Genomic DNA, 27,349 nt, shown 5'->3' with positions numbered 1-27,349 from the left:
GTCAAAAAGACATTTAGGGGGAAAATGGGAATCAGATGTTTTTTTTATTTTTTAATGAGCAGCGCTACCACAATTCTTTATTGTCCTGATGGGCCAAATGCCTGACATTATATATTCTGACCTATTCATCTTCTTCTCCTCGTCCTCCTCAGCTGTTAAAAGGTCTGCTGGTGTTTACATGGGTGTTATGTCTCCATCTCCCCAGCCTCATACTGTTCCCATCACCTGACACAACATGCTTTTATTATAATAGCATCCTTCCATTAGTATTAATAAAGTACTGTGTGTGTGTGTGTGTGTGTGTGTGTATCTAGCATGCCATCCATTCATCAAAAATGGATACAGCGGCATCTCTGCCGGCAGCTATCTATATTGTTGTTTTTCCTCTTCACTGCCTTTTAGTGATGCCTTTTCTCTTTCTTTTTGTGTGCGTGCGTGTGTGTGTGTGTGACACACAATTGACATCAGATGCATTTTTCTGGTTCTGCTGTTTTTACTGTAAGCACATCTACGCCACACCTGGCAATTATTATGCAAAAATAACTGCACACAGCATTTCCATTAAGCGTGCTAATGCGACCTTCCTTTGTCACCACGTGGCAGTGTGCTCCGAGAATGAACATGTAATGTAAAATTACCATAAACTCACTCCTTTATGTGGCTCCTACTCACTGTAAAGGTGATAACAAGTATTTGAAGATATTTTAGACGTACATTAAGCCATGAATGTGCTGGTAATATTCATCATTTGATGATGAAGAAAGAAATCTGCAGCTTTTCATTGTGATCATTGAGCAGCTTTAACTGCTTTTTCCAATGTTGGGCACAAACCGTGAACCTCATGTCTTAAGATCAGTTCTCAATAACTGTGTCTTTTAAGTTAATGCTTTATATATTGTATCAGCTTATTCCAGCCCGTCATTGAAGATAAATTAACTCAAAGTGAAAAGAATCACACATCTCCTTTTGGTAACACTTGTCAATCAAGTGTCTGAAACTCATGTTTCAGGGGTCACATCACTGAGGTTGTTTTTTAATATATACTTTTCAAAAGTTTGGAATCATTTGTCATCTGTATATGATTCTTCTTACCTTCAATAATAGCTATTTTTGACCAAATTACTTTTTTACATTTGAAATGTTTTGGTTGCAAAATGAATATTTTAAATTATTCAAAATGTCATTTTGTCGATGGCCCCAGTGTTCATGGCAGGGGAGAATACCGCATTTAGAAATTGTTTCCAGACCAGAAAAGCATAAGTGATCCTCAATCATGACTAAAGCACAATGTTTTGTGGAACCTATTTTTCTTTTTTGGGCACTCTGAAGACTCAGTGGTTATATTGGGTACATTTGAACTGTCAGTCCATAGATGTGCAGCTGATATTTCCTGATCCAAGTTTATTTAAAAAAAAAATTCTCACAGCCTGGGGCCTGGGTTCGAGGCTTGGTGGTCCTTCTGTGTGGAGTTTGCATGTTCTCCTGTGACAGCATGGCTTCTCTCCGGGTTCTCCGGCTTCCGCCCACAGTCCACAGACATGCAGCTTAAGTTAACTGATGACTCTAAATTTCCCGTAGTTGTGAAAGTGAGCGTAAATGGTTGTGGGTCTCTATGTGTCAACCCTGCGATAGTCTGTCCAGGGTGAACCCTTCATTCGTCTATCGTCAACTGGCCCCCCCCAAACCCATGGGTCCGCGACCCTTTGCTTGTTTTACCAGTTCAATAATCCATTGGTGATAGTGTATTAATATAAGGCCTCTAATGATTATTTGCATTTGCTGTCTTGAAACATGTCTGGAGTGGATCTTTATAACACTAGAACCATCAAATGTTTGGTGTTTGCTGGAAAAATACAGTAAACGACTAATTGGTTGTCAAAATAGTTGGCAATAATTAGTTGATTAATTGATTTATCAACTTTTCTTTTCTACTATGATTGATAAGCTATAATGTTTGATTGAAGAGTTTGATTTATAGAATAATGTTTTGGTGTGTCTGTGCTTTTAGTTTATAATTTATATTATTAGTTAGTGACCAACACATTAGTTGCCTGATTTTCATGCAAGATACGCCTCATTCATTGAGATCCCCCGACCGCCGTTGTTGAATCAGAAACTATAAAAAGAGTAGCCGTGTGCTTTACAATACCTCATATTTAGTAGACACCACACGGACATTGTGTCTAAATGTACAAACCATTGGGTACAAACAATAGCGACGCCATCGTATCTACGCCTATGACGTTATTTTGTGTTGATGGAGCTACTACAATGTTAGCTTGGCCGAGCACCGACCGATCCGAGCTCCGTTGAGTAAACAAGCGTTATAAGAATTATTAGTTTTGTCAGGCAGCAAAACATGAATTCAGACTTTTTACAATTCGGCATCATTATGTAGTTATTTCGCTATCTTTTTTATCCGTTTATTGCAATTAAATCACAGCAAAAGTTTGCTTTGGGTTCAAACAGCTGCAGTGAATACGCCTCGATGAACACACTTCCTGTGTTATGTGGGACTTCGAGCACAAAGCAGAAATGGTGGATATTTATTCCATGTGGTTAATGGCGGGAACAAACGGCTCAGTTGATAGGTTTCCATGGAGATAAGTCACGCCTCTTTTCCGGCGTGTCAAACGCGAAAGAACACAAACGATCCCGCGAGTCACGTGAACGCAGCATAACAAAGTTAGGAGTAAAAAGCTTGTTTTGAAAGTTACTTTTTTTTGTACTGAAAGGCCGGATTGTGCCTCTAAAAGTATCTGGTTTGCGTTACCATAGAAACGAATGGGGGCTCTCCAACAAAGTTTGAACTAGTTCAACAAAGACAAGATGGACGAATACTACGAGTCGGAAAATCTTCCAAGACAACAGCGAGTACTGAGCGCGCGTCAGCAGTCGCGGTGAGTTCACGAGCAGCGCGTGAATCGATCGGCGTTCATAACTCCCTGCTGTACGCTCGTGCGTGTGAACAGGAGATTGCTAGCGGGGGCGCGCTTCGCGATGGCAGGAGGACCCTTGCGTGACAGCAGCTTTGCCCTCTTTGATATGCAGAAGAAACGCCAGGAAGAGGAAGAGCTGGACACAAAGATCCAGGAGCGGCGTCAGGTACAGACACTCGTGGCTTCTGTGAGAAAGCTCCTCACTTTAAAAACGGGTATGCACCCTTAGAGCAGGGGTTCATGGTTAAGAGTCACTGCCTCAGAGGACTGTCCCCCTTTCTAAAACTCATATATAGTAATACTAGTTAACTAATTCTTTTGACCAAACTAACGTTACCAAATATTAATTGTTTCAGAAATAAATCTGTTTGTTTATACATTTCCACAAAAAATGAATTATATTTTGTACTAAATGCTTGGGGGATTTTTAATTTCATCATGTCAATGATTAGCAACAGCTTTGTTTTTGATGTATGCCATCAAACACATAACAGTTGACCAGTAGGAACAACATTAGAAAATGGCTCAATTTGCTGGGAACTATAGTAAAAACTATTTTGAAGCCAGGGCTCTAGATTGAAAACTTGCACGATGTTAACGGTTTCCAAGGGATGTGTTTGTCCTGAGCTACTCTGCATGTTTATCATACACTTCTTAAGGAGCTGTGGTTGAACTTCTGAAAAAAAATTAAACTCACCCATGCCAAAATTGATGCCATGCATCTACATAGCTAAAATGAAAAAGCCTAAAATGTCCCTAGTTACAAAGTGCTAATGTTACTTCTCGATATGTAACTTTCTGTCTTATTAATACAGAATTCTACATTGTGAGAAGTAACTTTAACTGACTCATGCATCATAAATATAAGTAATGTTTGCCTGCTGTGTGTGTTTTATGTAGATATTGGAGAGTTTGCAACAGCGCACAGACGAGTTGCATGTGAAGATGAAGAAAGCGAGGGATTTACACTTAAGCTTTGACATGTTTCTGAAGGTACAGTAGAGGACCATTTCACACACAACTCCTTCATAAGACTGTGCGTATTATTATTGGATTTCATGGCTGTAACTGCACAGAAACGCTAGACTAAGTCCCTCTATCTCCTCCCTGCAGGAAGAAGACGCTGATCGAGCTGCTCAGAAAGCAGAGAAGGAGAGGAAAGAGGTGCTTCATTTGGAGGCGAAGCTGGAGAGGCTAAAGCTGGTGCATGCCGAGCTGATGGAGAGGAAACAGGAGCAACAGTGTTGGATACAAAGACACTGTGTGTATCGGGACTTACTGGTGCGGATGCTCAGGATGACTAAGGTACTGCAGGGACTCTTTTACATGCAGAGAAACTACATCTAAATGTGTGTATCGTACATTAATAGTCTATGATCTGTTTACTTAAACTGAGGTTTTCGTGTTTTAAAACGGGACGGTAAATCCTAGACTAATTTTGTAACGTTTTCCATTTAGTAAAAAGTGGCGTAAGAGTAGTGTTAAGTCATGGTGGACATGAAATCTTGATGGATCTTGTCTCTCGATGATGGCCTGAACAGTCGGCATAAAGACTTTTTTTGCGCTACACCTTTTTAACGTTTGTGTGTTTTACAGTTTGATGATGTGCAGGAGCTCACAGGTCATATACAGAGTCTTCTCCACTTTCAAGACCACTTCTATAAGAGAGAAAACAAGGCGCATGAGCAGGTCGACCAGCTGAAAGAATCCCTGCTGACACTGGAGGACAATCATTGCTTGCTGTGGCTGCAGAAGAACCACCAGATGTCCCAACTCCACATCGAGATAGAGAAGATGCGCTCTGAAGCTCTGTCTTGGGTATCAGACATGACCCTGATTAAAAGTCTGGCGTCAGAGCTGACACCAAATCACATGTTGACTAAATACACAGCAACCATCTTGTGTGATATTCAGCTGTTCATGTCTTCACACAGGAAAGGCAGTGGAACCACATTCAGGAAACGGCAGCAAAGAAAACACTCTTGCTGGGACGGATTAAGATGGCCACCCTTAACCTCTATGAAATGACAGATGACATGGTAGAAGGAGACGAAACTTTGAATATAAATGACACAGAGAAACAGCTCGATAAGGTTTGTACCCTGACAGAGCACAGATGGGGAGGAACAGCAGAAAGACAGAAAACAAACAACTTACAGTTTTCTGTTTCCTATTTAGGTCAAGATGTTCATCCAGGACTATGAGGACTGTATAGTAAAACAACATTAAACTCCCTCACAGAAACACGATGGACAGGAAAAATATATGTCAAAGCCCAAGAAGCGCATTGCAACTCGCAAGATGCTTCAATTTAGGCTTAAACATACGTTTCCATGCTGCTTTACGGCTGAATTCACTGAACTAGCATTTAATCATTTTGTAGTTCTTCTAATGTAAAACTAAACCTGAACATGAAGACAATTAACTTAAATAAATGTAAGACACGGAAGCTATCGACAATCTTTTGTTCATTTAGCTTCTCTTTGTTATTAACGTGGCTTGATTATAAGTTATGACATATTTATGAGTGGTATAACTACACATTTGAGGTTGATTAGTTTAAACTTGAAAAATACTTTATATCTAGTAGAAATATCAGATAATTTATACCGTTGGTGGATCAATCCCCAGCTCCTCTTGTTCACATGACAAATGAATGATGTACGTAGACGATTCCGAACATAGGGTCCTCTACTGCCACCGTGTGGCCGTAATAGAACACAGCAACTGGTCCACTCAATCAATCATTTTTATTCATTCTTTCTGTGCATCCCGGTGGCTTGGGACCGCTGAGCTAAAGTAAGAATAAACAGGGACTAATTCATTATCAAGGTCTGAAATATGTTTTATTTTTGAAAAATTACCAGATACATGTGCGTCTGTAGCACTTGGCACTTATCAAGACGCTCATCACGTGATACGTTTCCCCAAAAATTAAAAGTTAGCAGAAATTAGTAAAAAACAAACGTCTTTTGAGAGCTTCTTTGGAAAGGGGAAGAAGAAGAGAAGAAAGCTGCATTTCAAAGACAGTATCAGGAGTCCTGCTGAAGAAACGGGTTCACCTCTATAGGTACTTCTCACGCTCCAAGGCCACTCTGCATAACATGGAGATAATTCGGCGTAATGGTAAGTTCTATTTTTTATGCACTTTATATGTGTTTTTATGCCGGTCCTATCATTTTATTTCGTCACCTTGAAGGCCGGTCCGTGAAAATATGGACCGCTGCTTTGGCTGAACTGATCTGGTTTAAAGTTAAGAGCCATGCTGGAGGTTTCCAGAGGTCATTAAAATCTGTCTACTTAAAATAAGTATCACGGTAATATATCAAAAGAGTTTGCAACAAATCCAATTAGTGTCCAATAGTAAAAAAAACAAATAATATAAAGTGTCATTATCTGCAACTGTTTCAACATTTAGGATTAGTTCGACATTGTCTGCAGCAAGAATGTAAACAAAAAACTGGAAAGTTTATAATGTGTTATAAAAAAAAATTAAATAAGTAAATACTAGTTTAAAACATTAAGTACTTTATTAAAAACAACACAGAAATGACACATATGGAATATGGACTACAATGTGTTTTCACAATCAGGGTTTCCTGGTCTTTCCGCCTTTTTTGGCCTTCTCGCCTTTTTTGGCCTTCTTGCCTTTGGCCTTGTTCTTTAAGGACTTGCGAGTGCTGTGGCCTCTCCACCAGGCTTGGGCTAAAATAGCAGCTTTGGTCTTTAACTCCAGCTCCCTCATCTCCTCCCTTCTCTTCTCACCTGCTAGCCGACGCTTCTCCTGGATCTGGTTGCACTCCACCTCCAGGACAGAAAAGGGTTTCTCCAGCTTCCTCAGCTCCTCCTCCTCCCTTTCATAATCCACTACTTTCAACTCCAGGTTGGACTGAGACAGGTGATGGTGGCAGTTATGGTGTTGAGGCGCAAAAGGATGAGAGACGGTGAGGGATGGGATGAGTAGTGAATATAAAAAAATGGTTAAACATAGATTTATAGGCCTACTTGGTCCTCTCATAGATATTGAGCCAGTATAAATGCTCTAATGCCTTGCTATAAATAGGTAATCTGATAGCCTGAAGGCATCTGTCCTGGATTAAAACAGTCTGAAGGCGATGTGGGGAATGACTGATGTAAATAAAACAACTGACCTAGAAAACATATTTGTTAAATTGATCAACAGGAAATAAATGGGCAACTATTTTGATAATAAATTAATCGTTACAGTTGTTTAATAAAGGAAAACTTTGCAAACATCAGCTTCTCTAATGTGAATATTGTCTGAGTATTAAATGATATTTTAGAGCAGGATGATACATAAACTCTTACAGTTTGAAGAAGCACGGACCCAAAAGACTTCCATGTTATACACCATGAATATAGCATCAACAGACACATGAAGTGTGCAGAGAATACACACGTCATTATTTGTTACTGTGTGGGGGCTGAGTTTGTACCTGCATTTCTTCCATTTCATTGTCAAAGGTTTGGAGCAAGTCTTCAATTTCTGTCTTCACCTTTTCATTTTTCTACCAAGAAAAACACAAAAAAAGCAGTAACATGCATTTTAATGAAAATTAAACATGATGGTACAGTTATTGTGACATGTTGATGAAATGATACACTAAACTTACCTCTTGAATTTCTCTCTCCACCTCCCTGTTTTTAAGGATCAAACTGTTAAGCTGACTGTTCAGTTGAGCGATCTCTTGTTGTATACTGGTCTGCCTTATCTTTGACGACTTGACATGTGACTGGCTCAGCTTCTCGGCAAGATGTGGCACATCCGGTTCTTGTCTGTTCCCTATCAGAGAACGCTGCAATTGTTTTATTGTATCATTACCCTGAGAAATCTGTGATACAAACAGAAAGATAAAGGAGGTAAGATATAGGGAAAAGATCAAGAGTAGAATATATATAATGGCTTAAAAAGCAATTATTAACTATTTTCTTATAGAAGCAAGTTATACATGTGGTAGACTAGACTCTTGTCTAGTCTAGACTAGACTCTTGTCTAGTCTACCACCAAGTGAGAGTCAATATCCAATTTGGTATAGGTCACCTGTGCATCTATTTCCATCATGTCTGTGGCTACTGCGACTCCCTCTGTTGCTATTTTCTCCAGATTGTGGGAGTGTATTGAATACACCCGCTTGTAGAGAACATGCTGGAGCTCATCATCCGGACTGGTCAGCAACTTTTCTACTACCTGGCTATGAAACTTCTCAAGTCCTTTAATTAGCATGCTCTCACTTTCCCCTACTTGCATACCTAGCTCTGCCCTCAAAGCACACATGACATCTGCATGGCCTCGGGCCGCTCTGAGCAGATCCCTGACAGAGTTCTTGATGTCCTTCTCAAGCTGAGCCCTTGCTTTCCCAACTTCTCCCTCTTGTTCCCCATCTGACATCTGCTTGAGACCATCAAGTGTCTTCATTCTTCCATCCAATAGTTGATGCTCTTTAATTGCCCGACTCAATTCCTTGTTCACGACAACACTGGACACACTGTTTAACTGGAGGACAGCAGGCAGAGTAGCTGCAATCTCAACTTGACGGATGCAGTTTTTCAATACGTTTGAGATGCATTGAGCCTCATGAGAGAGCAGCAGGGGCTTTGTCTTTGTCAGCACTGTGGCCTCCTTTACAGACATAATGTCACTGGATGGTAGGAAAACAATTAAACATTAAAAACAATAATGTGGCAACATTTTTACAGGTCGTGTTTTACAGCGTTTGTCTATATCGGCGTACAATATTATACAGTTGGCTACTTTGTAAAGATAGTTATGGTTAATATAGGTTCCGTTATCTAGGCCAGTGCTCCCCCAAACTGTTTCCACGTGTGTCCACTTAACTAGCTGACAGTAATACATTCAATGAGGCCTGAAGAAGTAACTCTCCCAGTATTTCACATAGCGAAGATAAGGGAAAAGCTTGAACTAACACAGACTCGTCATATGGCAGTATTGCTGTCTATTTGTAACCACTCTACCGTGATGTGACATAATGCCCACTGTAGCATCATGACCCTACTTTAGCTTGTGTTTACCTAGATGTAAGTTATATAACGTTACTAAGCTGCGTAGCTACCTGTCGAGTCGGAAGTTTTCTGTCTGCCGCAAGCAGAACATATGTTTACCTGTTGCTAAGATACCACAACTGCGGATGAGGGTACCGCATCACTGGCACATAATTCAGATAGCTTACAATGCATTATACAAATGGATGCAAATATGAGTATCTTTATTGCATAGTTGAATTAATAAATACACGTATTCATCAATTAATGAGAGAGGCGTTTTACAACATTATCTTAGCTCAATTGACTTTTATTTTGAAAATCTGTCAAAGTTCACTTAGCCTGCCGTAAATGGCTTCAGTGTCGTGAATGTTTGTTGATCCAGCTATAACCACAGTATCTGTGTAGAGCTGTTGTAGTATCTTTAGTAGGTGTCAGTTATAGTTGCGTACGGAACGAAGAACCGATATATAACACTTGTGTATTTAGTTAAATGTTATCAGAACACGCGTGACATAGTTATTCACGCTTTGTGTGCGGCGATGCCATGATGGACACACACCGGCGGCAGTCTCGCCTCGTTAGCCTGAGCGACACTGAGCCAGTTGATTCGGGGATAAAGGCTGTTTGTGACAGGACTAAGACCAACTCTGCGACCGACAGACTAGCTCTGCTTCACGGAACTTGAGAAGTGGTAGTTCCTGTTTTGCATGTCTCACCAGAGCATCGTTAGTTAGCTCTCGTCTCCGTTAGCACAGCCCTTCACTACCCGGGTTGATTAACTAACGTGTTGCTGTTCCCTACACGCGCACACAATGTGCCGTTATCTTGCACTTATTTAGCGAGTGAGTAGTTTAGCTTGACTCACTGAACATTGTTAAACCGAGGCCGGTTGCAGCCTGTGTGTCTGCTGTTATGGAGTCTGACGACGACGTGCCTCTCATCTTAACCTGGGACGAAGCAAACAGCGGTCTGCTCAACGAGGACACTGAGAGGGGGGACGAAAGTAAGTCCTTCCGGTCATTCTCAGCCACAGGGGAGCTTTGCAAACTCTGTATTTATGGCCAGGCCCATGACTGTGGACATGGGGTTTGATTTGTATGATGCTGGATGTGCAATTAAAGCAAAAAGCCATGCGAGCAAATGCACTCAATTGATCACAGCTAAAACGAATGCAGTCCAATATTAACAGGTTTGCAGTACATCCAGCCTCATGAAGGTTATAATGAGGCTGGATGTATTGTTTGAACGTTATAGTCATTACAGAAGATGCAGTTTGTGTGACTTTTGCATTGTGTTTTATTAATAGATTACTTAGTAAACCGTCATTCTCATAGAGGTGGACAACATCAGAGTAAACTACAGCCTCCAAAATGACACATTTGAATCAACTCTTCTCAAAAACACTTTCCACTCTTGTGTACCAACTAAAACTGTGTATAGGCTGGTTGGTTCTTCTGCACGAGGGATCCAATCTGTTTTTGTATTTATAGAACTTTATAGTGTTTTTTTTATTGAGTGTTTAGTATTTTTGTATATGATATTGTATAAATATATTTTGTGATATGAAGTTAATGCTTTTCTACTTACAAGCACTAAAGATGTTGAATGTTGTTGTCTGTAAGCTGCATACATGCTGCATTGAGGCCACACTGCATTAATGGAGAGGTGTGTGTGTGCACATGTGCACCTCTACTATGGGTATCCATGCATCCACTAAGCATAGTAATCCTGCTGCCTTTGTATATAAGCTACAAAATGACCCATCTGAGAAACTGCTGCCTCAGCAGACTGGTGCACCCCTGAGCCCCTCCCTGGTGCTCATGTGTGTGTGTGTACCGTGTGTGAATGTCTGCAGCCTGCGTGTAAGTGTGTCTGTGTTCGTGAGCGTACTGGATAATTTCCTCTGGCTCTCGAGATGAACAGGAAGAGGAGAGGAGTTTTTTTTCCTCTGGATATTTGGGAATGGTGGACAAAGGAAGTATCACACTGTTCTTGCTGACTGCTGTGGGAGCGTTCTGGAAAGAGAGGGAGTTTGAACCTGGACCCTGGGAAAGAAGGTTGCATTGTATAACCTCAGTGACAAACCATTCACTTGGATAGAAGTGTGGAGTTCAGTGTCAGAGTGGTCAGGACCCTTCAGATCACCACAAAACTAGATTTTATTGGTCCTGGGAGAAACGTCATGACTGCTGAGCCTGTTTGTGTTTCTGTGAGCCCGACCCCACCGTGTTTTTGACCGGGAGCTCCGAACATGTTATTGTTCTCAAACAAATGAGGGGCTGGAGTGGCACATGACAGACGAGGGGTGTACTCTTGTCAGGATAACAGCCAGGCCACCGCTGGACTGGAGTTTGATCTTCACACTTCAGCTCAATCTGCTGCCGTCACGGTGGACAGGAACAATCTGTGTCTGACCTCTCCACAACATTTTATTCCAAGGAGTCGTGCTTGAAGCAGAGACAGTTTGTGGGAAGAAGAAATGGATCGACTCACACAGGACTAAATGATCCTGCTGCTAATAGACATATAGTGTGTTTACTTATTCAAGAAAGAAACTGTGATTTATATCTGAGAGATCCTGCTTGAATCTGTAATTCAAGGTTATTAGATAATACTGATTTAATCTTTTTAGTTTAACTTTTGAGCTCATTTTGCAGACCGTTATTTATTTTTAAACCTACACAATATGTGTCATTTAAAAGAAAGTCGTTAGCCTATTCTGGATTAGGTCTTACAATATCATACTGCTTTCTCAATGTTCTTAGCGATCTAGATGTCTTCCTGTCTTTTGAAGTTAGTCACTCTTGTAGCGCTGGATTAATTCCTCCTGTGGTTGATCTCTCTTGTGTCTGTATCCTGTCTGGAGAAGGAAGGGGACGTAATAGACAATGTGATATCAGTGCAAACACAGCATGTTCTTACTGACTGGCTACACTGGATTCAAAGTTCAAACTGTGGCTAAGGCAGCAGGCTAATGTGTGTGTGCGTCACATTTCACTCTCACTGGTGACAGTATCTCTCTCATCTAGGCGACTTTAAGATATGTTCTTTTCCAAAAGAAGAAACCAATTGTCAAAGAAGTACTGGGCTTCATAAGCATTGTCAATTGTTTTGAATGGTGTTCCGTCTCCAGTGTCACTTTGATCTCGCAGATTGACCTAAATATTTCTGAATCTGTAAGGACTCGCCTCTGGACTGAGTTTCTGGAGTTTGCATCAAGCCAGAGTGGAATGTTTTGCCATCTGTATCTCCAGATGTGTGTTGGAACAAGACCAGGGCACTGTGGATGACACCAACACACACACACACGCTTGTGCTGTGGACTTCAGTGGCATTGATTCATTCACACAGCTGGTGCACAGAGACAAATCCAAACTGATCAATGGAGTGTATATGCGGACAGGCAGCTGGTTCCCATGAAGATCAGACCCACAACAGGAGTCCAGCAGTGATCTCTTCCTTTGCCTTACAGTTAGAACTAGACTGCATTGGTAGGTGTGTGTGCGTGCGTGTGCGTGCGTGCGTGTGTGTGTGTGTTTCCAAAATGTATCACATTGAATGTAAACATTGAAACTTTCGTGTTGAACGTGGTATCTTCCAGATGGGAGAGGAGGCAACTATGACATAGTGAACAACGCTGTGGTCTCCACACCCGGGCCACAAAACCACAGAGCCCAAAATGTGTCCTTACGCCAAAGCTGGGAGATGAACTACCAAGAAGCAGCCATCTACCTGCAGGTATTTACAAGCAGTGGATTTTGGAATGTTTTAGTTACTGAGTGTACAGGGCAGCTGAAGATACATGGTCATATCATTTTTATTACACACTGTATTACCTGTAGATGGTTAAACGTTGTGCTCTTTCAACGTGTCGATACTTTCGTCATGAACAGCTGCTAGAAGTAATACATCAATAAGGAAACATCAAAATCTTGAACATCAAAATACAAAAGAAAGTAGGGAAGCAAAAATATTGTGCTTATTTTTAATTAAAAAAATAAACAGGCCTTTTTATTATATTTGTAAAAGTTCCAAAGTTCATGTGTGCTGTTTGTTTTTTTGCTATTTTTTATTCAGTGTTTTTGGCATAGCATGAAATGTTTGTGGCGGCTGCATTTCTACACATGCGTCCTATCGGACAATGACAGCAAAACAGACTCACATTTATAAAGATTTCTCTCTTGCACTATTGGTCAAAAAGGTGCAGGATACCTTAAGGAAAATGTACAACTTCTTGAATAGATAGCATTTACCTCACTTGGGGTTTGCACACACAGACATTGTGAACATTATTGTGTATATTTGGTCACTTGTTGCCCTGTGTGGGTTTTGGCAGCTTCCCACCACACAGGACTTTTCTTTTCATCATACCAGCATGTCATAATTTAAGTGATGCTAACGCATTGTGTTTCTCAGACTATACCGCTCCATAGTGGGAGGAGATTACTTAAATCAACATCTTTCAGAATCGATAAATAAACTGAAAAAGGGTTAAATTGTGTGACTTAAATGGGTTATTTAAATTTCACATACAGGAGGGAGAGAACAATGATAAGTTCTTTACCCATCCTCGAAACCCGAAGGCGCTGGCAGCGTACCTGTTTGCCCACAACCACCTGTTCTACATGATGGAGCTGCTGACGGGCCTGCTGCTGATGATGCTGTCTCTGTGTGAAGCTCCAGCTGTGCCCTCACTGCGCCTGGACGTCTACGTGAGTACACATGTACACACAAACACAAGCTCATACGCACAGTTTGCTGTAAAAGTACCTGTGTATTTGATACCTCTGCAGGTCCACGCCACACTGGAGCTGCTTGCTTTGGTTATGGTGGCATTTGAGCTGTGTATGAAACTCCGCTGGTTAGGCTTCCACACCTTCATACGACACAAGAGGACCATGGTAAAGGTAACTGATCCATGAGGGCTACTTTCTAAAGGCTTTATAGTCCCTTCAGCATGCCGGATGCTTGCTCTCACAGGGTCCGGTCCAGTGAGGGAAGGCAGTCCCCCTGCTGTCTGCAGGCTGCACTTCATGGCATTCAGCTTCCGTTAATGCATATTGTTCATGTTGTCGCTTCTTCTTGTTCAGACGTGTGTGTTGCTGCTACAGTTCGTGGAGGCCATCGTGGTTCTGATCAGACAGACGTCTCACGTGAGAGTGACCAGAGCTCTCAGACCAATTTTCCTGGTGGATTGTAGATACTGTGGTGCTGTGCGCAGGTACAAAATGACAAAAACAAACACACAGACACACAATCAGGTCAAAGTTTTGGTTTGGTTTTCCAAGATTTTTATCCCACCCCTTGAACGTACAGACATCACTGGTTTCACTGTTAAACGCATCATCCTAATGAGGTTTCTTTCATCCAATCAGAAACTTGCGTCAGATCTTCCAGTCCCTTCCACCTTTTATTGACATCCTCTTACTGCTACTCTTCTTCATGGTTATATTTGCCATCTTGGGTAAGAACGCTTATTATCTTCAAGTATACTAAAGGCTGTTGATTCTTTTCTGCCCCTTTTTTGGGGGAAAACTATAAAATAGTGCTGTTTTTAGAAGGAACAGGGTTTGCTGTTACTATGTGTGCTTGTTGTCTCGTCCCAGGTTTCTGCCTCTTCTCTCCAAACACTGCTGACCCGGTACGTTGAATCTTTAGTGCCTGGTATTAGTTTGTGTGAGTTTCAAAATGGTTTTGTCTGTCGTGGTCAGACTTTGTGACATAAACCGTCTCCTCTCACCACAGTACTTCAGCACCCTGGAGAACAGCCTCGTCAGTCTGTTTGTCCTGGTGACCACAGCAAAGTAAGCACATCGATACATATAGTAATGCTCAGTGTTCAATACTTCCTACTTTCAGCTCTCATCATGAATGCAGGCCTTTTCCTTACCACGTGTGTTTAGGTTCCACGTTTTGTACTTTGTATCTCGTGACTTGTGTATGTCATGCTTCCCTCTTTTTTGTAGCTTCCCTGATGTGATGATGCCAGCGTACTCAAAGAACCGCTGGTCCTGTGTTTTCTTCATTGTTTACCTCTCCATAGAGCTCTACTTCATCATGAACCTGGTAAAAATAGGGTTGTTTTCACCACTTCTAACATTTCATTCCTATTAAAACTAGACATGGCAGCCAGTAAGCCCTTTTGATGTGATCACTCATCAGCTTCTCTTCTCTGTCCCCCTCCAGCTCTTGGCAGTGGTGTTTGATACGTTTAATGATGTTGAGAAGATGAAGTTTAAATCTCTTTTACTTCACAAACGCTCTGCTATTGACCATGCCTTCCAGCTGTTAGTTAGCCGGCAGGTAAGACTCACTGTTCTGTGTATCATGATGTATGTTTGTTCCCGATTATTAATTTTATATGAAGCACTTTTACGGCCACAGCGTTTAATCTGGGTTGCTGCTGTTTTCTTATCAGAGGCCGATGGGTGTGTCGCTGAAACAGTTTGATGGTCTGATGCGATTTTACAGACCCCGAATGTCTGCAAGAGACCGCTTCCTCACATATAAAGCTCTCAACACCTCAGGGGCTCCTATGCTCAGGTATCCATCTGCTTTTCTGTGAATATCCTTCTGCATTTAATTGCATTGTTACATTTTCTGTTTGTTCTGCTACAGTCTACAGGACTTTTACAAGTTCTTTGAGGTCACTGGCCTTAAATGGAAGGTATGTAGCCTTACTGTATATTTGTACTGAGCAGTTATAATGTAGTCTAATTTGTGTGTGTGTGTGTGTGTGTGTGTCTGGTTTAGGCACGGCGCAGTGGAGAATATTGGTTTGATGACCTTCCTCACACAACCTTCCTCATTTTCAAAGGCAAGTTCTCTTTTTCTCTTCTTGCGTTCATTAAACTAAACAAATCTGTTTCTTGAATCCATATTCTCAGCGCGTTCCTTTCTACTTTAATAGGCATCAACCTGCTTGTGAAGTCAAAGGCCTTCCAATATTTTATGTGTAAGTGTAATCATCTACATTCTCCCTGCTTTCCTCAGACATACAGAGCCAAAGTCTCTCATTGTAAACCTTTGTAACCTTTTCTCGTGGCTGCAGATGTGGTGGTGGCCATCAATGGTGTGTGGATTCTGGTGGAGACGTACACACTAAATAGTAAGATCTTTCCCGTTGACGTTAAGGCATGTGATGGATAAAAAAGTGTTTTCCACTACAAATCTCTCCCCTCTCTGTCCTCATCCAGGTGGATTTTCCTGGTCCAGATTTGTACCCTGGAGTTACATTGTTTTTCTGACCAGTGAGTGTGCTCTGTCCCGTGTCCCTCTCGCATAAAAGAAAATATGCTGTAAAACTAGTCAAAGAGGGCGTCAAGAATTCAAGTTGTTTTTATGCACTTTTACCAATATTAACTCTGCCTCTGTCCTTCCACTTTTAGTTTATGGTGTAGAGGTGTTATTGAAAATAACTGGTTTGGGGCCGATGGCTTATTTCAGCTCTGGGTGGAATCTGTGAGTAATAACTTGGATACTGGGTTGATTTAACATATTGAATGAGTACTGAAATCAAAACTTCAGACTTGTAGCGGAGCCCACATGATACATAAGGCTGCATATCTCCATAGAGCCTGTTCCAGTCGCTGCATTTGGATTCAGTACTCTAACCCTAAAGGCAGGGTTGGTAATCTTCTTCAAAAACATTCATGATATTTTTCTTTAAATTCTTGTTGCATCCAATCAATAAATCGAATGCTCTGAGCCCGTCATATCTTTGCATTTGTAATGATTGAATTGGCTTATTACAGTCCTACTAGCTTGCTAGTTCCCCTCCCTCCCTGCACTCATTTTGCCCGTTCACTGATTGCTCCTCGTGGGAGTCTTTCACAAGCTGCTAGCCTAACAGCTGTGAGTACTAACAACAGCCAAGTTTCTTGTTTACGTTCATAACAATTATTTTGGGCGAGTTGCTTTGGAGGAAAGGTCATCGTTGCCGATAAGGCGACTTTCTCACTAGATTTAGTAACTTTTGGAGCAGGTGCTGCTGGGTACTTTAATTGGAGAAGAGTTGGCAACACTGGGCTGTTTTCTTTCTTGCTTGTTTGTCAAGATTACCAACCCTAGCTTTAAAGTGGCTATTTTGTGAACTAAAATACATTTCAACATGGACCAAAGACTGGTTCTGTTTTTGGTATTAATGTTCACTGTGCTGGTCTGTCCAGATTTGATTTCTCAGTGACGGTGTTTGCCTTCCTGGGCCTGATTGCTCTTGCCTTCGACATGGAGCCGTTTTACTTCATCGTAGTTCTCCGACCACTTCAGCTTCTCCGGTACACTTTTATTTCTTACTCTTAAGAGTATAATGTTCATTATCATGTTTTGTTCATGTATTAAAATTGTGATCTATTGTCTTTCACAGGTTGTTTAAGATAAAGCAGAGATATCGTAATGTGTTGGACACCATGTTTGAGCTCTTCCCCAGGATGGCAAGTCTGGGGTTGACCTTAATCATCTTCTACTACTCTTTTGCAATTGTTGGGATGGAGTTTTTTGCAGATGTGGTTTATCCCAACTGCTGCAAGTGAGTCAAGCAATTGTTATTATCTTGTTGTATTCTCTTTATTGGTTGATTGATTGGCAAGTATTGGTATTAACTCTGGTCTTCTGCAATGTCTTACACCTTGGGCAGAAGATGATAAATGATGTTCTCTTCACTCGATTTCTTTTCCTTCTCAGCACCAGCACAGTGGCAGATTCATACAGACAGATAAACGTCACCTATGGCAACAAAACGGTGTTGGAAGAAGGCTACTATTACCTCAATAACTTCAACAACATTCTCAGCAGCTTTGGTAATTCCTCAAATGTTTTCTTTGAAAATAAGGCTGAAAATATTTGTTATTGTTGCTTTGTCAACCAATCCCATAAAAAGACCAAAACCAAATATTTGTTAGTCAGTATCTCAGTAGGCTCCAACTTCCTGAGCTTGTTTGTGGTTCTCAGCAGCCCATTTGTTCTCAATAAAGATGTAAAACAGGTAAAACATATACAGTTTGATTTAGAAAAAGCCTGAATACTTATTACCAGCCATCACAGTGATGCTGGTATTGTTGTCATCTTGGTAGTTGGTGCGTGAGTCATACTCCTGAAGATGCTGCACGATGCAGTGAGGAAACTTTACAGTTTTGTAGGTCAAAATGAAAGTTATGTTCACAGATGTGATCAGAGAACAAAAATACTATACGAGGACATTTTTTATTAAGATACTATACTTTGACTTTTTATGACATGGCATAGTATGACTTTATTCAACATACTAAAATAAGATTTTATTCAACATACTATATTTGGACCTTTTTGTGACTATTTTCAATGTACTATTCCTTAACTTTTTACGACATACTGTAAATTTCCAGCCCACCACATTGATTTGTTGTGAGTCCGTCATTGGGGACGAATTACTACATCTTCAATAGCAGGAACTGCCACAGAGGCCCATGACCGGCTGTTAACTCAACAGCATTGTTGTCTTGAAAAAAGGTGTTGTTCAAACAGGAGTAGATAAGGAAAATGTACACATCTAGAGAAATAGTCACTGTTATCCAATTTGTGCGTTAACTTATTTTTCCTTTTTTTTTTTACCCCCAGTGACTCTGTTTGAACTGACTGTGGTCAATAACTGGTACATTACCATGGTAAGTTTATCCTCGTATTGGTCACTACTCTACATCTATCAGTGGTATGTTTCTGTTTTCCTGATGCTGCATTTACTGTCCTTTAGGAAGGTGTAACGTCTATGACAACCCACTGGAGCCGCCTCTACTTCATGACCTTTTACATAGTTACCATGGTGAGGCCTGTGCAGTCATCAGTGTTTTTGAAATGGTTTGCTGAAGTATGCACAGCATTTCTGATTCAATCTGTGCGTTAATGTTATTGTGCGTGTGATATCTTTCCAGGTGGTCATGACCATCATTGTGGCGTTCATTCTGGATGCTTTTGTGTTCCGCATGAACTACAGCCGCAAGAACCGGGAACCAGTGGAAAACCCAGAGGGTGGGTTTGAGCGTGTGTGTGTGTGTGTGTGTGTGTGTGTGTGTATTGTGCATACATGTACAGAATCTAGAGCTCTTTAGAACAAAAGCCTTTTTTGTGTGTTCTTGAATCTGCAGTGTTTCTTGAACAAATTGTCCGTTAAGCGAGTGATTTGAATGTCTGTGTGTGCACATGCTCCAGATGAGAACGGGATAGTGTTTGAAGTGGAGGTGAGTCGGGATGAAGCTCTGGCCACTCTGGAGCTGTACAAACAGACCTGCCCAGGTCTGTCTTCTCTCAGCTCTTTACAGGGAGTCCTACACACTATGGACAGGGGAGGGGTAAGGTACACGGACAATACACTCTTAAATCTCTGCTCTTTACGTGAAATCTCACTAATCCACTTTCCTTTTGTGCTTCGGTGTGTACAGCACACATCTCTGGTTTATTTAGGTCGCAGGTCTAGGACGAAGAGTGACCTCAGCATGAAAATGTACGAGGAGGAGATACAGGTAAGAAACGGAAGAAATTATTCTGAATGCCATGTCAGTCGTTGGTCTGTCGTAACCTCTTCCTCACTTTCTCGACATCTCGTTTCAGCTCGAGTGGTATACAGAGTATTCAAGGGAAAACCTGCCTGAGCAAGACCAAACCCTGGAGCAGGATCTGGACAGTCCAGTCTCTGACCCGTCTTCCTTCCCAGAGCCTCAGCTCAACTCACAGACTGGACTTCACAGTGTCAACTAATGCACACAGTGCAAGAAGTACATACCCATTCCCATCTCAGCATTTTTAAATGCAAATAAACCCCATTACTCCAGGTCTTCCACAGTTCCCCACGCTCCAAGTTTACCATTGTGGAAGACTAGTCCGGGAGAACGTGAGGCGAGTTGATGACTCCCTCCTGGAACCTTCCCCACAGACAATAGGACATCAGCGCACGTCTGTTGCTCGACCAGTGAAGCTAAGCTTTTTTGGGTCAATATTACCAGACAGCCTGTACTACTACGGTATGTTGTGTATGTATACTGCTGTAGGCCTTTTGTGACCTCCTGTAAAACGTGTAGTACTTTAACCTGATGCCTGATGACCTGATTGGATCATCTGATTAGTATTAACAGACACCGCATCTAAGTTATCTAAAACCAAAATGATAAACACTTGCACTCCTTTTAGCTCAACCCAACAAAAAGCTATTACAGTGTATCTCCTAACTAATGTCTCAAAAGATTCAAAGTACTTCACTTTTGTATAACTTCCTATTGTGTAATGTATTTTCGGTGAGTTAAGAAGGGATTTTAATAAACTTTTCAAATTGTCAAGTGCATATGTATTTTTGCTGTATTATCATACTGCTGGTAACTGCTTATTTACTTACAATGTATCTTTTAACACAGACCAGCATACCATTACTACGCCCTGTAAAAACAAATACAAACCAAAAAATATTTAATGCCCTAGAAGCAGCTTTGTACAAGGTCATTTTAACATGTTGTTAAACAGTACACATTTCTACAATCTGTGTTTCCCGTCTGGACTCACAAAGTGCCATCTCCGCTCCAGTCAGCACAAACAAGAAGTTGAATAAAGGCACAGTGTGAAAGTTTCAGCTCTTTCTGAGCATAAAAGTCTGTCTGTCATTCTTTTGACTGCGTGGTTTCGGATGGCTTTTGCTGAAAGGCAAGTGCACAAAGTACTGTTGACTGTTGTATAAATAGTGCATTAAAATTATGCATCGAAGAGGTTGAAGTTCTGTTCCAGTGTGTCATTTTGCTTCACGGGAGGACATCCCTCATCTCAGACTGGCCTGAGATTAGAATCTACACAAGGTGGATCTGACCGAACTCCGTGAGCAGCGCAATGAGGAGGAAGATGGCATAGAAGACGAGGAGGAAGATCCCATAAGTCCGACCCAAGTGGAACCGGCTCAGTGGAACAATGACGAAGGACAGGACCATAGACAAGCCCAGAGATCCTGCAAGAACCCACGTCAACAAACCCTCGGTCTCAAACTGAGGAGAGGAAAGAGACAAAGATGCATCAATGTTCATGGGTTTTAAAACAGTTGTGTATTTGCCACTTTTTTATTTCTCTGAACCTTTAACCAGAATATTCAACTCTTGATCCGTGTATTTGAGAAGACTACCTGCACACCGGTGTGCGTGTTGACCATCTGCACCAGACATCCTATGCCCACTCCAAACAGCATGTCTAAAGAAAATACAGTCAAGGACAATTCATTCACTGCCACTGTTCATACATGTCCACAAATAGTTTTTATACTGAAACACAATCTCATATTAAAAATAAGGATACTGAAAATGATGCCGCCAAAGCAGGCAGCTATGGCCATTCGTGGGTAACCCTGCCGGGCTATGGTGATGTCAGAGAAACAGTCTGAAAAAAAGATGCATACAGATTATGTGCTAAAGATGTCAATTACTAGCATATAGTTTCCAGTAAATATATAGTACTATATCCAAATATAGACTTTTTAAGGATTTTTTTTTCAACATGCAATACTATGACGTGAATTTTGTTATGCCAATTTTATTCTGTATACTATATGGTGACTTTTTTTTAACATACTATATATACACTAACTATTTCTGATAAAAGTCAACATATGTCGTGAAAAACATCAATATCATAGTCTGTCATCAAAAAGTTATTTGATAACTTTTTAGGGTTATGGACTCTTTTTACGACGTATGGGATTTTCTATGACGTACATAATACATTTTTATTAAGATGTTTTTATGACTTTCTTGACAAACTAACTAGGACTTTTTAATGAGTTTTTATGCTACACTATACTGTGACCTTTTACAACATACTATACAGATTTGATTTTTTTATAACTTTGTTACATACCATACTATGACATACTGTATATACCCATTGCAAAATGGTCTCTAGTTGTATATGTTTTGTAAAAAAAAGGAATCCGGTTCACAAATATCACCTCCTATGCTGTTGCCCCAGGCCAACAAAGTTAGCCCCAGCACGGTGTTGCTGAGACTCAGCACCACACCGAGCATGTGCAGAAGACTGACCACTTCAGAGGCCGCGGCACTGATCAACACTGCACTCACCACAAAGCCCAAGAGAGCAAACAGCTGGAGGGGGAAAGACACACTTAAAATACACTGCATTCATCCAATCTGGGCATAAAGAAACATTTGAGCAGCGATTATGATGAATATATACAGTATACATCATTTTAGGCTCTAGGGAGTTATTATTTATATTATGTTAATTATCTCAATATCTATTGGCTGATTGCTATTAAGTTATTGGTCCCCAGAGGATGAATCCCACTTTGGTGATCCTTTGACTTCCTCCAGCACCCACATCATCTCATTTTCTATTTGTCCAATACTTGATATACACAAATACTTACTGGATGATATTTGGGAGGACGGTCATTAGTGGTGGTGCAGAACACAATAGCAGACAGGAAGAATCCCAGCAGAAGTATCAGCAGCCAGAGGGGAAACTGCCCCTGGATCATATAAACTCCATCTAGATATTAGTTAAGGAAAAAAAGATGGAGGATAAAAAAACAAAAAAAGCAGGGTGATGTTTCAAACATATTTTTAATCTGATTATGGCTGCTGCAGTATGCCATGCTGCACTTACAGATTCCAGACTGAAAGGCGAGCACACACACCAGAGGAGCAGTGATCAGATGAAAACAGTTCAGTGGGCGTCTCCAGTTCCTGTCCTCTTTATCGGGGTCGACCACAGGGATGCAGAGCAGCAGCAGGACCTCTAGGGGCGTCTGATGGTTTCAGGAGAGCTTTAAAAAGCTTTCCATTCTTTTCACTTGGTGTACTAACCAGATTCATTCAGGCATTGAGCTTTTTCCACTGCCCCCTTGGATCTGTCTCACTTTACACACACACACACACACACCTTCAGTACTTTGAGGACTCTCCAACTCCATGATTTCCTCCTCCACTTCCTGTTGTCCACTGGGTTTAGAGAGCTTAGCAGGATCTGACTTGTGGACTCAGAGTAAGGTAGAAGTGGCCTGTACTCTGACTCTGACTCTGACTCTGAAACACACACACACACACACACACACACACGTGTGTATGTTATGGTCCTGATCATGCAGACACATCCTGGTGTCTGTTAATTGATAAAGTGGTACATAGAAGGCTGCTGCATTCCCACCATACTCCTGTTGGATGCTCCCTGCAGTCAGAGAGGGGACGACTTCCTCATCAGACGAGTCGGACGAGTGAAACTCTGCTGCAAAGACAAAAGATATCACCGCTGGCAATTATGACATTTTATTTTGTATTTTTCTGTGTGCATATACGTATTTGTGTTTCTAACCTGGATTATGTGCATCGCTCCGGACACTGGAGTTTATCGAATTTTTCTGCCGGTTGTAGATGTAGGCACTGATAATAACAGTCAATACATACACCACATAGAGACTTAAGTACCCTAAAAAAGAAAGAAAAAGAAGCACAGTGAAGCGAAAAATTTCTCTGTGTGTGTAAAATACTGAGAGTAAAACTGCTCTTGAAACTTTATACATACACAGTATGTCCTACAGTATATCGTTCTGTTTGTGTGGAAATATCAATATTTGCCAGAGAGTAGGTGATTTACAGAAAAGCCTGGCTGTGACTCTTTGAACTGCATTCTGGGATTGTTTTTGGTTTAGAAAATAGATGAGATTGCAGCCTTACACCATAGATCTTGGCAACAGAACAAGAAAGCGCCCTGCAAGGCTGCAAAGTCCTCTATAATCCCAAGTAAGTAAAAACAAATGGCATATCCGATTATTTAATTCATACAAAATCAAGATATATATGCCAAATGTATGTATACATATATATATATAAATAAATGTGGCATATATCCCCCTTTCGCTCTCTCTCTCTCTCTATATATATATATATACCCAGTATTTCTCCCAGTGACGTGGTTCCTCTGTACAACATGATGAAAGTCCAAAATACTGCCACCATGTAGAAGATGACGTCGCGCAGAAATGGACGGGAGGCCACAGCGAAAGGCTTCACCAGCGCAATGCTGCCTGCAACCACTGTGGTGACAAATATACCAGCTCCTGTGTACGGAAGGAGGGAGACAGAGATGGAGCACGATTAGGAGAACCAGATTTTCATATTAAAAAGCTTGGGTTGTTTATGGCGTGTCTGTGTTTGTGTGTGTGTGTGTGCGAGACTGTGCCTACCAAACAAGGCTCCGACAGCCAGCCCGGCGGTGTGCGGGTGGGAGAAAGCTGCTATGGCACTGAAGACGTCAGGAGCTCCATTACCAAGAGCCAGAAACGTCACACCCTCAACACAAACACCAGTCAAGGAACATGTTCTCCACAAAAACATAATCTAACACTATCGAAAGGGAAATGGCAAAAAACAATCACTGAGAGGGGTCTGATAGCTTTATGGACACACATATCACAAAGTGAATGTAGATCAAGGATACAGCCACATTGTGAGTGAGGTGCAGACTGGTAGAGATGGCTGACAGGTTGGGACAGAAACTGGTGAGACAATTGAGGAAAAAAAGTGAGTATGCCCATGAAAAAGAGTAATGAAAAACATCTCTGATTCATTTGATATAACATATAACAGTATACAGTAATATAACAGCTTCTTTACCATTCAGCTACTGTAGTAGCTTGGTTAGTGGTTGGGAGCAAACGAGCAGAACAAACTGTCCTTCCTTTGAGGAAATCTCACAACACAAGTGAAACAAAAATGAAAAACTCGACAGTCATGTGACTCTTCTTCATGTGACGATTAAGCTGAGGGCACCGAGGGCATGAATGTGCGTGTAGTCTGCACATGTGGTCTTGTTAACGTAGCGTAACACACTCCATAGCTGAATCGAATCAATGAAAATGAGTGATTTAGGCTTCCTGGCAAGACACACATAAAGAGGAACTTGTGTGACGCACATATTGACACTGGCAACATGAGAGACACTCACAACTTAGAGGCAATGAGTCCGAGAATGAGAAACAGACAGAGCAGCCATATGATCTGTGGAGAAGTAGAATAAAGTTACGGTGAGATAAGATTTCAGAACACACACTCAGAAAAGACAAAAAATCTGCTTGAGTAGCAGATAAATGTTTTATAAGCATACTTGGTTGAACAAGTTGACCCTGATAAACATGGCCTTGTTTGACCACACTGATCCTATTGTTCCTAATCTGTAACGCAAACCCTTTATATTCTAACCCGGCAGATTTTCGTGGTAGATTTTTCTAAATCTCGCTGGCACTCCTCCCACAATGTGTTTGATTCTATTTTTAGTGTAGCAGCTGATTTGTTATGTTGCAAAGAGGACAATTCAGGAAGTTGTACATTCTTACAAAAATACGTTATTAAGCAAAAAGTGAAACTACGCGGCAAATCAAAAATGTGATAAATCCTGATTCTCCCACAGCAAAGTCATCTTCCTCAAAAGATCAACTGATGAGGCACACGCACGCGCACACACACGCACACACGCACACACACACAGGTCTTACACAGAGAATGATGGTGAGAGGCGTGAGGTTGGGAGGAAGCAGACAGAAGGTCACGTGAAGGTAGTTGATGAAGCCATGTTCCATGTTACAGTCTGGTGTGTTCTTCACAAACGCACAGCGGTCTTTAGCACTGAGGTTCATCACAAGGTCACACTGAACACACACATGAAGAAAGAAAGAACAAAAGAAAGATAGCAGTCTCCAATTACACATTTTTACAGTAATTACACAGGAATTTAACAAATACTTTATTGTTAAAGATTCTTAAATTCAAAGTATTGTGAAAGAGCAGGGCCAGAATAAAGCTTTCCTGTTCTCTCTGTGTCTTACTTGTTGCATCAAGTACCCAAGAAGTACAATACACACTGCAGACTACAGAATATTTTGCCCAGAAGCCATTTAATCAAACATTAAAGGTATCGAGGGATATCCAATAGTGCTATAAAGCAGTCCTACAACATTGCTTACAATGGCCTTATATACCCAAATATAATGAATAAATTGCCACAATGACAAATACATATGGTCTCAGTGTAAACACTCAGCGGTCACTTTATTATCTGAAACAGCTCAGTCATAAATTCTACCTTTACAAAGATAATATGTTACGGTTTGATTCAGGTGGTCAGAGAGTTATTCATTTGTTTATTATCGATTTTGTAGTTTGCATTGGTGTTGAACTAGACTGCTTTAAATAGCTGTTCTCGTGTTTTACGTCACCATAATCACATTTACCAATATAATACACCATCAATAACTATTACCTCAGTAATAAACACATTGTTGAGTTAACATCTCTTAGAAACCTTTAACAAAAACTGTCTTTAAAATAGACATGAACTCAGGGCTCCTCTACAAGTGATGTATATAACTTTAAATAATATGAATATGTGGATACAAGACCAAAGTAGCAAGACTCATCCAAATGAATCTAATCAAATATGCTGAACTACCTCAACTGATACATTTAGAAACAATAGGTGATAATAAAGAGTCTTTAGGTGTTTTCCTTTCAGCTAATGTTGTGCTGTAGTGGCGCATATTCTTAACACATATTTGTCCAGTGTTGTTGAGGTTTATTTTCTTCTTTTTTATTGATTTTCTAAAAAAAATAGATTTTTCCTAATAGATTTCTTTTTATTGATATTGGATTTGTTTTGATTTGTTTGTTTTAAATAGGAGGAAATAGTTACACTAAGTTTTCTGTCGCACTATCACACCGTGCATATCCCTCAGTATGACAATACTCATATCTATCCACTTGGATCTGGAGGGTTTCGACATCTGCCCTGATGTGAACATGCACGCGACACATTTAATAGAGCAGTAACATTGAATGTATGACTTTTGCTGTAATCATGTGACAGCCGAAAAAACCTGCTGACAACCTGTCAGCTTCAAATCAAACTGCGATATGAATCCAGCAGAGAGCTCGCGCACACACACACGCGCGCGCACACACACGCATACACGCACACACACAACATGTAAACCTGGTAGTTGATCACCGACCTTATCGTTGCTGTCTCGCCACATCATGAGCAGTGTGTTGTTGAGAGAAGACCCGACAACAGGCTGCTCCCTGAGGGCACGCGAGCCCGAGGCGAGCCGCTGGTGACAGCACAGCACCAGCAGCAGGTAAACAGCAGAAGACATGGCTCACTTTAATCCTGGAGACGCGTTCATTCTGGCGGACGGGACCGTGGCGGTTTAGAGGAAACCGTAAACAAACGGAATAAAAATCCTTAACATCCGCGTCGTTGCTGTGGCTGCAGCTCCACGTAAACATTTAAGAGTTTCTTTAAGTGTCTTTTAGAGACTGATCGCCTAGTTTCAATGTCCGTGTACATGGTGTACGCCTGAAACCCCACCTACTGTT

The 27,349-nt window shown here is 41.1% G+C and overlaps 4 protein-coding genes across 10 annotated transcripts; 2 read left to right on the top strand and 2 right to left on the bottom strand.

The window, feature by feature from the left end:
• Window positions 1–2,615: 2,615 nt before the first annotated feature.
• Window positions 2,616–5,834, top strand: cfap73 (cilia and flagella associated protein 73). 2 transcript variants are annotated; one of them, XM_034541888.1, is made up of 6 exons: window positions 2,616–3,105; window positions 3,840–3,932; window positions 4,053–4,244; window positions 4,536–4,757; window positions 4,874–5,032; window positions 5,118–5,834. In XM_034541888.1, the coding sequence occupies exons 1-6, from the start codon at window positions 3,001–3,003 to the stop codon at window positions 5,166–5,168; spliced, it is 822 nt and encodes a 273-aa protein (XP_034397779.1). In that variant the 5' UTR covers window positions 2,616–3,000; the 3' UTR covers window positions 5,169–5,834. The 2 variants fall into 2 exon arrangements, with proteins under 2 accessions (XP_034397779.1, XP_034397778.1); XM_034541887.1 differs by having other exon boundaries at window positions 2,644–3,105; window positions 4,874–5,834.
• A 694-nt stretch (window positions 5,835–6,528) lies between these two features.
• On the bottom strand, window positions 6,529–8,627 carry iqcd (IQ motif containing D). The gene is made up of 4 exons (XM_034540878.1): window positions 8,002–8,627; window positions 7,574–7,792; window positions 7,397–7,468; window positions 6,529–6,828 (listed from the first exon to the last, which is right to left on the bottom strand). The coding sequence occupies exons 1-4, from the start codon at window positions 8,590–8,592 to the stop codon at window positions 6,529–6,531; spliced, it is 1,182 nt and encodes a 393-aa protein (XP_034396769.1). The 5' UTR covers window positions 8,593–8,627.
• Window positions 8,628–9,316: 689 nt separating this feature from the next.
• Window positions 9,317–20,266, top strand: tpcn1 (two pore segment channel 1). Of its 4 annotated transcripts, none has more exons than XM_034541381.1 (26): window positions 9,320–9,966; window positions 12,565–12,701; window positions 13,499–13,675; window positions 13,757–13,870; window positions 14,054–14,184; window positions 14,339–14,427; window positions 14,570–14,604; window positions 14,709–14,767; window positions 14,930–15,029; window positions 15,150–15,266; window positions 15,382–15,506; window positions 15,582–15,630; window positions 15,717–15,780; window positions 15,874–15,918; window positions 16,015–16,071; window positions 16,160–16,213; window positions 16,352–16,424; window positions 17,132–17,239; window positions 17,329–17,490; window positions 17,646–17,761; window positions 18,558–18,604; window positions 18,691–18,759; window positions 18,869–18,965; window positions 19,146–19,285; window positions 19,376–19,456; window positions 19,545–20,266. In XM_034541381.1, the coding sequence occupies exons 1-26, from the start codon at window positions 9,876–9,878 to the stop codon at window positions 19,689–19,691; spliced, it is 2,484 nt and encodes an 827-aa protein (XP_034397272.1). In that variant the 5' UTR covers window positions 9,320–9,875; the 3' UTR covers window positions 19,692–20,266. The 4 variants fall into 4 exon arrangements, with proteins under 4 accessions (XP_034397270.1, XP_034397272.1, XP_034397269.1 ...); XM_034541380.1 differs by lacking the exon at window positions 9,320–9,966 and adding an exon at window positions 12,346–12,454 and having other exon boundaries at window positions 19,545–19,691; XM_034541379.1 differs by having other exon boundaries at window positions 9,317–9,966; window positions 19,146–19,456.
• Window positions 20,252–27,346, bottom strand: slc8b1 (solute carrier family 8 member B1). Of its 3 annotated transcripts, none has more exons than XM_034541385.1 (15): window positions 26,983–27,346; window positions 25,471–25,623; window positions 24,924–24,976; window positions 24,417–24,474; window positions 24,163–24,268; window positions 23,869–24,036; window positions 23,292–23,405; window positions 23,127–23,204; window positions 22,863–23,005; window positions 22,587–22,728; window positions 22,348–22,469; window positions 21,910–22,063; window positions 21,261–21,341; window positions 21,091–21,155; window positions 20,252–20,956 (listed from the first exon to the last, which is right to left on the bottom strand). In XM_034541385.1, the coding sequence occupies exons 1-15, from the start codon at window positions 27,124–27,126 to the stop codon at window positions 20,765–20,767; spliced, it is 1,773 nt and encodes a 590-aa protein (XP_034397276.1). In that variant the 5' UTR covers window positions 27,127–27,346; the 3' UTR covers window positions 20,252–20,764. The 3 variants fall into 3 exon arrangements, with proteins under 3 accessions (XP_034397276.1, XP_034397277.1, XP_034397278.1); XM_034541386.1 differs by having other exon boundaries at window positions 20,377–20,956; window positions 23,127–23,201; XM_034541387.1 differs by lacking the exons at window positions 25,471–25,623; window positions 26,983–27,346 and adding an exon at window positions 25,083–25,411 and having other exon boundaries at window positions 20,377–20,956.
• Window positions 27,347–27,349: the final 3 nt, after the last annotated feature.

The sequence above is a fragment of the Cyclopterus lumpus genome, chromosome 9 (assembly GCF_009769545.1).
Source record: "Cyclopterus lumpus isolate fCycLum1 chromosome 9, fCycLum1.pri, whole genome shotgun sequence".
Classification (NCBI taxonomy): domain Eukaryota; kingdom Metazoa; phylum Chordata; class Actinopteri; order Perciformes; family Cyclopteridae; genus Cyclopterus; species Cyclopterus lumpus.
This window is presented reverse-complemented; position numbering and strand designations above follow the sequence as displayed.